General features: G+C 38.4%; 1 protein-coding gene across 3 annotated transcripts in view; it reads left to right on the forward strand.

Moving 5' to 3' along the window:
• Positions 1 to 13,796, forward strand: part of LOC136867442 (serine-rich adhesin for platelets) — a 55,923-nt gene that overhangs the window by 11,888 nt on the left and 30,239 nt on the right. For all 3 annotated transcript variants that reach the window (XM_067144665.2, XM_067144651.2, XM_067144658.2), the window contains exon 3: positions 6,475 to 6,686. In XM_067144665.2, the coding sequence (XP_067000766.2) occupies positions 6,475 to 6,686 (212 nt within the window). The remainder of the gene's footprint in view (positions 1 to 6,474; positions 6,687 to 13,796) is intronic.

Below are 13,796 nucleotides of genomic sequence, written 5' to 3' on the forward strand. Positions count from 1 at the left end.
AACTCTTAATTTATATATATAGATAAAGAAAGCTATGAATGAAGATAGGATTAACACAATTAAGGATCAGTATAGGAAGATGTACCGGTAAGGACAGAAAAGAGAAACTAGGACTAACAGGAAAATCATAGAAAAAATGACAAACTCTACATTTTCATATACTGCTCTTTTGTAAACATAGCATACATTTCTTCTCAGACCCTGATGAGCTTACTCTTTTCTTCCCAGCTTAATTGGAAGGGTAGTGGGAAGGAACCATGCTCATGAAAGGGATGCTTCTTGAGAGATCTTTCATGATGTAGAAACTGAGATTGATGAAAAGAGAGAGACTGAAGAAGACAGTGATAAATGTGTGGTTTCTCCATGTCATGTGTTTTCGTGTTAGTCCTAGTCTGTCCTTTGTATTGTTTCCTATTCCAACTAATCTGTCATTGCCATATGTAGAAAGATAGGTTTACTGAAAGAAACACACAATAGGATAAACATGGTGACTGGTCAGTATGGGGAGAGGGAGAAATAGAAAGTAAAAGTAGCGAGTGAGTTGGCTGTGCGATTAGGTTTGCGTAGCTGTGAGCTTGTATTCGGGGATAGTGGGTTCGAATCCCACTGTTGGCAGCCCTAAAGGTGGTTGTCTGTAGTTTCCCATTTTCATACCAGGCAAATGCTGGGGCTGTACTTAATTAAGGTCACAGCCGCTTCCTTCCCAATCCTAGCCCTTTTCCATTCTTCTGTCACTGGAAACATTCACCATGTTAGAGCGACATTAAACCTCTAACAATAAACAAAACAAAAAAAAGCAAGTAGTCACCATAGCAGGTGTGTACACAAATGACAGCCCAGGCTAGAGACATCCAGATGGAGAAATGGGCTTTATACCAAATATCTTTCATAAGTGCGATGCAAAATCTGAATCAGGTTGTTATCAGGAAATGAATATACAAAATTTCTACAAGTGGATGTGTAACAAAATAATACCAGGATTACCCTCAGGGTACGTAATTGTGCTAGAAAACACCCCTTACCAAAGTAAGGAAGAAAATAAAGCTCCAACAACAGCATATTTAAAATGTGATATTGTAGGTTGGTACAGGAAAGAACAATATTCTGTTCGAAGAAGATATAATAAAATCTGAATTGTTAAAGCTAATGAATCAAAACAAGCCACTTGTTGAATTCTCTGTTTGCAAAAGGTTTTATTGCTCTATGGCAACCTCCTCCATCCTGATCTTAACCCCAGTGACTTCATCTGGGGTCAAATGAAAGATTCATCAGTGGAAACAATGTGGAAACTACATCTGTAGCAGCTTTAGAAAGGATGATACTCGAGACATCCCAGAAAATTACAGTAGTAGATAGGAGAAACACTATACTGCATATTAAAATATAATACAGTTGATTACTGGAGGAGCAACAAAAGATTAATAGAAGAATTAGAGTGGCTTATTATTTCTGTTGGCATTGGTAGTGATGATGATTCATTCATCTCCAGTTCACATACAGAATCGACAGATGATATTGATAAAGGAAGTTAAATTGAAACAGGTTAAGAAATAGAAGGCTCCTTAGCAGCTATCCAAACAATATGAAGTACTTGATGTGCTCGTAACGCTAAAACTCCAGTAGTTTAATAATTCAAGAAATGTTCACTTTGAATTTATTTCACAAATGTGCGCTGTGTGTTTTAACTTGAAGAGAAATAAAGTAATTTACATTATTTCAAACAGCATATATTGTCTGGCCCCATACGAAGTATGAAGGCCATCCGGAAAGTGGTACCCGTTTGCGCAATAAAGACACAAAGTAAATATTAACAAATATACAGATTTTTATTGGAAAGAGCATACTTTACACTACTTCTCCACATAATCTCCAAGCAAATTTAGGCATTTGTCATAACGTGGGACGAGTTTTTGTATTCCAGCGTCATAGTCCTCCGCCGCCAGCGTATTGATATACGTAGTCACGGCTCGTTTAAGTTCTTCATCGCTGTCAAATCTTTTTCCCGCCAGAAAGTCTTTAAGCTTCGTAAAGAGATGAAAATCCGAAGGGGCCAAGTCCGGGCTATACGGGGGATGGTCGAAGGTTTCCCACTTGAATTGCTGCAAAAGTTGTTGTGTTATCGCAGCTGCATTAGGCCTGGCATTGTCATGAAGGAGAATGACGCCTGTAGACAATAGACCTCGTCGTCGATTTTATATTGCCCGCCGTAATTTCTTTAATGTTTCACAATACGCATTAGCATTAATTGTGTCTCCACGGGCCATAAAATCAATGAGCAGTACACCTCAGCGATCCCAGAAAACGGTTGCCATGAGTTTCCTGGTGGACAGAACTGTCTTGAATTTTTTTGGTTTGGTTGGTGAATGAGCATGATGCCACTCCATTGACTGTCGTTTACTCTCAGGTGATGCATAACAAACCCATGTTTCATCCCCTTTAATGATGCGAGTCAGGAAAGAGTCTCCTTCATCGGAATAACGTCCCAGAAATGTCAGTGCTGCAGGCATATGCTTGGTTTTGTGCTCCTCTGTAAGCACGCAAGGGACCCACCTTGCACAGATTTTTAAATAATGCAGATGGTCTTTGACAATTTCATGCACAATTGTTCGAGACACATTAGGAAAATGTTCGGAGTGACGCGCCCATCGTTCCCCACGCATTCGTCTACTGCATTTAAATCTAAGAATTTCATTTTTGTCCGTATTGAACTGAGAATGGAAGATAGGGAAACTTAAAAGGGTCCACCTTTTCAGTACAAAAATGTTATAGTTTATTTATAACATATATTTGCACTTGGAACTAGTTTCGACGCTGTATGGCGTCATCATCAGCCAAAATGTGGGAAATAGGCCAGCATGTAGGCATTTATATTACACAAGGCGTTACATTAGGCAATGCTAGCGTCACGCAACCTCGCACAGAGCAGACAGACAAGCCACTGACGCGGTTTGACCTTGCCCAGCGGCTACCGGAGTCGTCAGCGCTTCATGCGGCGCTAACGGGTACTACTTTCCGGATGGCCCTCATAATATACGACAGCTGACAAACCCTGTGTACACCAGTGTCGCTTTGGCCGAGCACAAGATGTTCAACGTGTTGTTGATATGGACCGGGACTGTACACTGTTATGTTGACCTGCGTGTAAATAGAGCGATAATAGTGGCCACACTTGCTATGTGCATCTCGAATAAGTTGGGCAGTACTGTGTGTAGCAATAAATTTTAGGCAAAATTTGGAGAACAGTACAGTCCTTTTAGAAATACTTCTGTGGTTTAGAATTACTTTCCACCAGTCTGTTATTTATGATTTACCGGGCAAGCTGGCTGTGCGGTTAGGGGCGCGCATATCTGAGCTCGAATCCAGGAGATAGTAGGTTCGAGCGCCACTGTCGGCAGCCCTGAAGATTGTTTTCCATGGTTTCCCATTTTCGCACCAGGCAAATGCTGGGGCTGAACCTTAATTAAGGTCACGGCCGCTTCCTTCCCATTCTTAGGCCTTTCCTGTTCCATTGTCGCCATAAGACCTATCTCTGTCGGTGCGATGTAAAGCAAATAGCAAAAAAAATATTTATAATTTGCGATAAAGTCTTTGTTCTCCTGTAGCGTGCACACAGTTCGGCTACCCATTGCCTTGTTGGCAGTTTGTGATTGTTTCTTGCTTGAATTATTCTGCAATTTAAGACTTCAGCTGCTGAAAGTTCGTACCATTTTGCAATGCTATGAAGTTTATCCTAACTAGATGTGTACATTTTAAATATATTACTTACTGTGTTCTTTCTTTCAATTTGTTGAACTTGAAATGCTGCATGCCAATCTAACATATTTACTTGAAAATGAGACCCGTATTTTCTATTGAGATATTAGTTCAAATGTTTGGAGAGGCTTATAAATGAATATCAGTAGACAAGAACCTCATTTATCTGGATTAAGTAGAAGTAGTACCAGAACTAATCCAGATTATCAAAAATTGGATAATCCAGAAAAAACTAAACAAACAAATACAGCACATGTTATATGATCTATTTACATAAGTTGTACAGTAATACCTTTTTTCAATTATACTAAAAAAATATAAGGACACTTTTCTTACATTTACAACTGTTTTATGCACTAAAATAATGTGCGGTGCCGATGACCTTAGATGTTAGGCCCCTTTAAACAACAAGCATCAAAATAATGTGCAAGTGTTTTCTGATTTACATTTGTATAGCGTTTGCGCGCAGCATGATCACGAAGATGTTTACTAACTTCAGTTCAGCCGGTTTGGTTTCAGTCTGGGGTTCTGAATAGGCCATCAGTTTGTCCAGCGGCATTGTTGCCTCTCCATGAGTCATAATTTCTTCTGATGAAGCGCCAGTTTCGTTTTCGAATTTACCGTCACTCTCGTCACTACCTGCTGAGGAACAAGGAGCAATCATTTCTTAATCTGTCATTATGCCGTAGCCTGAATCACAGTTTTCAACCAGTCGTTTACATCGTTCTCATCTTCGTCCGAACATGCGGGAATGTATGCAAATGTGTCAAGGAACTCAGAAGAGTTCACAAACTTCACAAACCTTGGTGGTAGATGCACAGATAGAAGGCCTTACAGATGTTTCCAAGTTTTTTTAATTGTCATTTCACTAACTTGATCCCATGCAGATGCGATCATATAAATAATATCTTTCATATTTATTGATTTCAATGCCAAAATTACACCATATTCCCCCCCTTTTCTTCAATCAGTTTGCTGAGCAGCTGCCTTCTGTATAACCGCTTGATGCTTTCCAATACACCCTGGTCCGTGAGCTGTTACATTAGGTGGTAGAAATTTCACTCGGATATCACCACTGACCAACTCTTCTACTCCCAGATGTGACGACGCATTGTCAATGATCAAAATAGCCTTCAGTGGCAAAACTTGTTTCGTTAAAAACTTTTTTACGTTTGGCGCGAAGTCTTCATGGAACCAGTTTTTGAAAGTTCCACTGTCCATCCATGTATTCTTTTCGGATGTGTAAGAAACCAGCAAGGCAGCTCGATTCACTTTTTTAAGAACATGGGAATTTTTTTAATTTCCTTATTAACAGGAGAGGAAATTATTTCATCCAGATGCATTGGCGCATGCCATAATTGTAATGCAATCTTTACTTTTTTTATAACCCCTTGGTGATTCATCTAATTTAGATGCCGGTGTCCTATTTGGTAGCATGCGATAAAACAGCCTAGTTTCATTGGGGTTATATATCTGATCTGGCGTTAAGTTATCGGAGCAAAAAATGTCCTGACATTCCTTTATGAAACTGTCAGCCGTGGCTTTATCCCCTGAAAAACTTTCACCAGTTACTGAAAGCTGGTGTATGCCATGACGAGTTTTCCACCTTTCCGACCAACCCTGACTAGCTGTGAAGTTAGGATCTCCATTTGCTTGTTGTTTAAACTAAGCGCCTCTCCTTGTAAAATTGGCCCTAAAATCAGAACACCATGTTCTCTTTTTTCACTAAACCACATGAATAAATTCGTCATTTAGAGATTAATTTCTAGCTGTCTTTAGTGTGGCACAATTCTCTAAACTATCTTTCGTCATAATTTTAAAGCAAAGTCTTCAATTTCTTTTCGGTTTTTCTTCCAATCAGACACAGTTGAAGTCCCTTCGCCATAGTCTGCAGCAATATTTTTCAAAAGTTCTCCATTGCCCTTAATGCTTCTAACTTTTTGTCCATAGAAACAATAGCTTTCTTCCATTTTGAAGTCATTTCACGCTCACTCAAACAATACAATACTGCACAGGAAATTACTGTAAATGTACAACGTGGTGTTAACCTTCAGCTACTGATATGTGGTCTCTCACAGACTACTGGATATGACTTATTCCCTTCCTCTTTCATCATCTTAAGCAGTCACACAGTGGGTCATTACTGAACAATGATGTGAAACCGAGATAATGTACGCAGTAGCGGATGAGTGTCATAGACTCCATGTCAGCAGGACAGTCGTTAAAAAAGTGATTGATGAAGTGACTAAGCACGTTAGTAGTGCGTTGCATTCAGAAGAGCATGGGTTCGAATCCCACCTTGGACGTGCTGGGAATGGTTTTCCACAGTTTCCCATTCTCAGTTCCAGGCGAATGCTGGGACGGTACCTTTGATAGACTGTGGCCGAATTACTTTCAATTCCTGTCCTTGACTATCCTTGGCGGAAAAGACATTCAAAAAGAGTCAACCCCGTAAAAGAAATACTGTACAACTCAAAATAAATTTTTATTATTTTCGATCCAGATTAATGAGGACCGGATAAACAAGGTTCTTATCCGCATTAGGCAACATGAAAGTGCAAAAGTTTAAAAAGAATTAGAAAAAGAATATTCCTATATGTAGTTCTAAAATGAACATTGTTGCATAAATGATGAGGAACTTGTTTTCAAGTAAATACAGTTGTAGAATTCTAATAGAGCCAAAAATAATTTCATTTGACTTAATATGTTTTTGTACCACAGCACTTCTTAAAAGTCCATGCTGAGAAGAACTTCTCATGTGAAAAGTGTCAAAAGGGATTTTCTACGGAAGCAGCCAAAAAGAAGCATGTCCGCTTGTGTGGGGTGAAGTTTACTTGCTCTTGTAGTAACTCGTATGACTCTTATGAAGCTCTCATTACACATGCTAAGCGATATCAACACACTTTTGATGAGAGGTTTAAGACTTATGGAAAGTAAGTTGCTGTTCTCTATAGTACTTTTTATTATTGTGATCCAGTATAAAATTTGAAGTACATTATGGTAGTTGAAGCCTTTATATACAGTACTATTTGGCCCTACCGTAACTGACTTTTGTTTATTATGTCATTAATTTTTGTAGTGGTCATTACGAATTAATGGAAATAGGATTGTGTCCTTTTAATTCTTTTATTACTATTCATAAAAGTTCTCATTATAAAGGGTATTGGTATATATCTTATCTCTGAAGAAATTTCAGTTGCCAGAATTTATGGAGTTGTTGGTCGTGGTTTACTATACACTATTATGACAGTAGCTGATTTTAAACAAATATTTTAACTGTTATTTTGTTATAATGTTGCTGGCTTTTGTTTATAGTTAGGCTTATAAAGCACCTGCTCTTTACCTTATGTAGCCTTTGTCAACAATACTTGCTAAATATGCCACTGTTTTCTGTGTTTTCCCTTATCCTTAAATCTTGACTTGATGGCAGTCTTTTTCTTTCTTGGACCCTGTAATGATTTTTTTTGTGGTGACAAAAATACCTCTTGTTCTGAAAAAGCCCAAGCAGTATAAATGATATTTGCTCAATTAGTTGTGATGTTAGTTCATATTTCTTGTATGCAGACTGAAAGCATCCCTGTTAGAGTGACTTACTTTCAGCTAGTACTGTTTAAATTTGGAATTTCAGTTTACTAGTTTTTTATGCACTTCTGCATTTGTATGACCCTATGTTATATTACTAACAGATGCAAGTCTTTGAATACTTAAAGAAGACACTTAAAATCCAGAATACTTAGGGCAGGGCCATCGAATGAACATCAGTGTCTTGGAAGAGGGCAGTTCCATAAAGATTGAGACAATGATTATCAAAAGTCAACTTTGATGGTTCGGCTACATTGCCCGCATACCTAATCTGCATTCCAAAGTAAGTGATGTATTTTCAGTTGAAAGATGGACAGCATTATCTGAGAGGATAATGAAAACTATTCAATCTGAAGATATGCCAAATTAATATTGGGAAATGGGATCATAGAGTCTCATTAACTGATGTGGCAGTGTATTATCTTCAGCAACCCACAGTATTTTGAACAACAGCAATGGAGTCACAAGTCCAATAAAAGAGATCACAGAAAAACACATGAAAATTGGAGAAGACTTGACCATCAGGCTCTTCAGCAAGAAGCAGCTTTGAATTTATGTGGCAGCATTGCAGCTTAACTTGTGATCTATACTTGGAAGATGGTTGTTTTACTTGCCAGCAAGTGAATGCTGATGATGATAGTGATAGTAAATTCAATACTCTGCCAGGGATGGCAGGTTTAAACTGCAGTGATTTAAACCCTGGCCAAACCAAATGATTTTTAAAAATAACCCACCTTAATTTTTTAATTACCTGTAATTCTAATTACTGCTAAAACTTTACTTATTTATATTACTATAAAATTATCCAGTTAAATCATTCAATAATCTGTTCATATTAACCTAATGAGTAATGAACCATTCCATTGGAATTCCCATTCCAAGTGGGTAATTCCCTTCCAGATTCTGGTGCAGGCTGTGAAGCAAGTAGCTGGAACAGTTGATGAAGTTTAATGGTAGAGTGTAGATGTGTTACATGCTGCTTGACTTTCTAGTATTTTACTGTAAGCTCAACAGTTTGATACGATTGGTAGAAAACGTGTTATTGTTTGACTTTCATTTAATAAAGTTAAAAAGGAATCAAGAAAAGGCGCAGGGCCAAATGCTAAAAACATGGTTGTATCTTTCCCACATTCAGAAACCACAGTGTTCCCATTAAAAATTACACGTATGTGTGTGTGTGTGTGTAGGGGGAGCAGGGGATATCAGTAACTCTTTCACCCTTGAGCTGGTACTTTAATGGTGTGACTACTAGACTACAGGCTAGAGCAGGGGCTTCCATATGGCGGCCCACGAGGGCTTTAAAAAATACATATTTTAAGAAATGTGACGAAAATTTACAAAAAATATTTCATTGCTCGTTCAAAAATATATTAATTGTTCTACCCTCTAAAGACCCAAGTTGGAACTAATTCATCTTTAATATTATTTCCGCTGGGCTGAGTGGCTCAGACGGTTGAGGCGCTGGCCTTCTGACCCCAACTTGGCAGGTTCGATCCTGGCTCAGTCCAGTGGTATTTGAAGGTGCTCAGATGTGTCAGCCTTGTGTCAGTAGATTTACTGGCACATAAAAGAACTCCTGCGGGACAAAATTCCGGCACCTCAGCGTCTCCGAAAACCGTAAAAGTAGTTAGTGGAACTTAAAGCAAATAACATTATTATTAATATTATTTCCTGTTTTTAAGTATTTGCTTGGTCTGAATAGATTATTTTTTATTTAAGAAATTAAAACCCAAACTTCAGCAGAAAATGAGCCCTCACAAATGCCAGTGCTGGTCTTAACCATTATAAAAATGGCTATGGGAACCATACCAATTCTTGAACTCCATGCCAATCTCACTGTGGACATTTTATGCAACGTAGTATGAAATGAATACCAAGAAATACTTTGCCATTGGTGTAAGAAGCTGCTGCAATTCTTCATTCTTCTCTCATTAGTAGTACTGGCTGGTACACAGTGCTGCACTGTTGAAGAAATTTTCAGGGAAGTACATTGCTGGGATTTTAGGCTCTTATAACTGTATATTATTGTTCCCTTCACGCTACTCCCACTAAATTGTTCTTCTTTAAGTTTTGGTTTGACTACATTATTAATTTCAGTTTGCCTTTAGGTATTTTTTCTCTTTTTGTCATTTGTCAAATATTAATTTAAATGAACTGGCATTGTTGGGTGCTCTTCTTCAAATTCAGTTGTCCTAGGTATAATAGTATTTGCTTATTTTTAATTTCACTCTTTTATGCAATTGTAAAATAGTGTTTTAAGCAATTAAAATTATTAAACCTTCATTTCAATTGAACTATGCATATTATTGCGTATTGTTATCTCTGTTCTATTTGCGGACTTTTACGAAATTGGCCCATTATTAAAGTGCAGCCCGAGATCATGCCTAGGGTTTCTAATGTGGCCCTCATGGCCGTACTAATTGGAAACCCCTGGGCTAGATATTGGCAACAGGCGAGGAGTCATTACCCAAAGCACAGTGGATACGAAAGATAAGTCATCCCGTCCCAAGAGTGAGCTGTGTGAAGAGAACTCTTACGAGGTTATCAAATGGCATTCGAGAACAAAGAACAGGTGAAAGCAAAACTAAATGAGAATTTACATTTTACAAAATGTTTCAGATAATGAAAGTTCAGTTTAGATATAATTTTTCCCAGAGTGTGAATCTTCTTACAATTAAGTTCATTGGTTACGTTCAGTGTCTGCAATGTTTTGCCATACTAGCATATAATAGTAATTCCATTCATCCCCCAGAAGGCACATCTGTGCCAAATTCAGGCCTAAGAGAGTACCTACCCAAAGAAACAAAGTACAACATTTTGAAGGCATGTTTACTTTTCTATACCCTTGATTTAAGACCTTTTGAAATTTTGGAGAGGAAATGCTTCATTAACTTGGCAAACAAGCTGCTCAAACTGTGAGTCATGTACAGAGTTGTAACAGCTGAGGACGTACTACCATCAAAAAGTACAGTCTCGCGCCAAATTCACAACTTTTCTGATCAAGTAAAGGGCAAGTTTTTACCTTGAATAAAAGGAGGCTGTTCTTAAGAAACAGTGCTATATTACAACAGATATGGGGACTGACAAATACAGAGGGTATGATTATCTGACAGTTACGTCCGACCACATAGATGTCAGTTGGACCTTTCAATAAAACTGCTTTTCATGAATATGTTTCTGGAAAACAGAGCTAAAAATGGTTTCAGTATTAGTGAGGAATTAGAAACCAACATGGAATGGCTTAATATTCATAAAAATTAATTATAATCTTTGTCTCAGAACAAGTGGGTGAATATTAAATCATAATTCTCCAATTACAGAAGGCTAGTCTGTTCTGACCATTGAATAAGTACCATTCTAAAGCATGTATTTGAACTAAAGACCGAAAGAGATTAATTAGATTGTGAGAGCCTCAAAGAAGTGTGTTTGACAATGGAAGCATCAAAACACACCATGACTCTTCTGAAAAAGAGTGATTTGGTAACAAATCTAAAATCGACTATCAACGTACAGAGACCGTGTAGAATAGCCATGTTCAAATGCTCGAGTTCCTTAATGATCAGTACAACGTATTAAAATGTTACTAGTCATCGGAAAAGAAAGGATCCATAATGGAAGACTGAGACTGAAAGGAGAAAATGTTTCCACTCTTCATTTGGTTCTCCTCTGCCAACAGAAACTATTGAAAAATTCGGAGGAAACAGAAGGTGATTGTCAGGTGGGTATTGGCTGAAACATCAAGATTCTGATAGATCTATTTATCAAAGTTATTTAAGATCTCCACTATGTGATTTTTCAGGCTATGAGGACAGTGAAAAAATGAGCATGTTATTTCATACCCCTTAAGCTGGAAGTAATAATAATAGTAATGGCATATGGCCTCCGAAAAAGCCTGGTGCAGGTCTTTTTCTAGTAGACGGCCTATTAGGCGACCTGCCGGGAATTGAACCCGGGACCCTCTGAACTGAAGGCCAGCACGCTGACCATTCAGCCAATGAGTCGGGTGACAATGACACAAAAAATAGCAACATTTCTGCGGCCACCTTTCTGTCATTTAAAAGTGTGGTGGGCTGAGGAGAAAGAAGCCATTTGTTTTAATGTCAGAAGATATATTTCACAAGTTAAATTACATAGCCTAACTAAGATACTTAAAAAACTGTAAAATTATGTTTATATTAGTAAAACTCAATGGTAATTTTCAGAAAACGAGCCAGAACTGTCAGAGAAAAAAGTCTAATTGACCTTGACTTTGACAAGTGGCTTCCTGCTCCTGTGGGGAGCGGTGAAGGTAGCAGCTATATATCTGCAGCCATTGGCATTAATATTACAGAATTATTTCCTGCTGGGGAAAATATCAATTTCGGTACCCAAAATTAGCAGTGCTAGCCAAAAGAGTTAATTGTATTCCAAACACCAGTACATAAAGTGAAATAAACTTTGGTAAAGCACACGTTGTTGTACCAGAGAGTAGAACACCAGTATCTCTGGAAACCAAGGATTCAATTCTCATTGTGCACAATAAAGCAAATGTCTGAGTCCGTGAGTTTGGAATCAGTATGTTTCTGTCATTTGGCAGCTGCCGGGCTGAATGGTTCAGATGGTTGAGGCGCTGGCCTTCTGACCCCAACTTGGCAGGTTCGATCATGGCTCAGTTTGGTGGTATTTGAAGGTTCTCAAGTACGTTATCCTCGTGTCTGTAGATTTACAGGCACATAAAAGAAATCCTGTGGGACCCAATTCCGGCACCTCTACTGACAAAAGTAGTTAGTGGGATCAGTGGTAGAGTGTCGGCCTCCAGATCCCAAGATAGCGGGTTCAAACCCGGCAGAGGTAGTCGGATTTTTGAACGGAGGATAAAAGTCCATTCGACACTCTATGTTGTACAATGTCGGCATGTAAAAGATCTCTGGTGACACATTTGGTGTTTACCCGACAAATTTCATTAAATCGCAGCCATAGACGCCCAAGAGAGTTTCGGTTTACTCGGTCTGCCATCTAGTGGGCCTAGAGAAAAACGGAACGTCGAAATTGACGAGCAGACAGCCAGATGGCGTCAAATTGAAATGTCTGCACACGGTAGCTGAGGCCATACGATTATTATTATTATAGATTTGGCAGTTAGTATTATTGCTTACGATTGTTGCAACATGTTAATATAGATGTTAGGTTTCTTAAGAAATATAATATAATTCTATTTCCTACATTTGTCAACAATGTTCAGCGCTTCTTCTTTTCCTTATGGGGCCTCTAAATATTAGTTCCTAATTAGCGTCGACCTCTAAGATCTTTTGCTACCATGTTTTTCCTTCATTTCCACCTAGATATACCTGCTCCCTTCACAAAGCTGCAGGTTGTTCTTATTGGGTCTTCTTGGATTTTTTCTCTCTCTTCACCTGGTAGTCCTAGAGTGGAGAGTCTAATTCTACCCAGCGCCTCACATTCGAAAAGTATGTGTTCAGTTGATTCCTCTGCTTCATTTCATTTTCTACATATATTGTCTCTTATTACTCCAATTCTGTGTAGGTGTTTTTTCAGATGGCAGTGTCTTGTCAACAGTCCTACTACCCAACTTATATTTTCTCTGCTGAGTTTCAACAGTTCTTTAGTATGCTTCTTGTTTGGTCCTTTTATCAGTTCCTTTGCAAGCCTGCATCCTGGATTATTTTTCAAGTTCTCCTTTTGTTTCTTTTGTACCCATTTTCCTTGTCCATAGGAAATCCCGCATACAGGTTCTGGGCCTACAAAATATATTTCTGCCCCTTTCCTGGCCTGTTTAACTGTCTTTTCATTTCCTTCTATACCTGCATGCCCTGGTACCCATATTATTTTGACAATGTTGTACTTGGAGAGCTTTAGGAGAAGTGAATGGCAATACCAGACAATTCTGGATATTATCCGGACCGCTTGTAATGCCTTAATGGCTGCTTGGCTGTCTGTAAAAATGAGAAAGTTCTTATTCATATAGTTCATTTTCAGATTTTTTTCAAGACATGTTGTGATAGCTATCACTTCAACTTGAAAGACTGTAGTGTGTTTGCCCAGGCTCATCTGGATTGATCTCTCAGGTCTTCTCCCTTTGATCCCTCCTCCTGTGCCATTCACAGTCTTTGAGCCATCAATCTACCACACTATATCTTCTTTCTCAGTATTCCATTTGTTGATACCTCAGTCTTCTTTTTTTAATTATCTGGATCTCCAACGGTTTCTCAAAGTTGTACTTTGGTATCATATGATCATAAGGCATGTGTAGAAGTTCCTCTGTTATTACTCTGTTAATTTTGTGCTACTCTATATGAACTCATTCTAGCCTGTCCTTTTAATGAAATTGCATGGGAGGTCTAATAGAGTACTGAAGGCTTCTGTCAGCGTATTTATCATAGCCCAAGCTGTGGCTATGCATGCCATTCTCAGCAGGCTATCCAATCTACTGCTGACTTTTCCTTGACTTACTTTCTGCCACC

This window comes from Anabrus simplex, chromosome 1 (genome assembly GCF_040414725.1).
Source record: "Anabrus simplex isolate iqAnaSimp1 chromosome 1, ASM4041472v1, whole genome shotgun sequence".
NCBI lineage: Eukaryota > Metazoa > Arthropoda > Insecta > Orthoptera > Tettigoniidae > Anabrus > Anabrus simplex.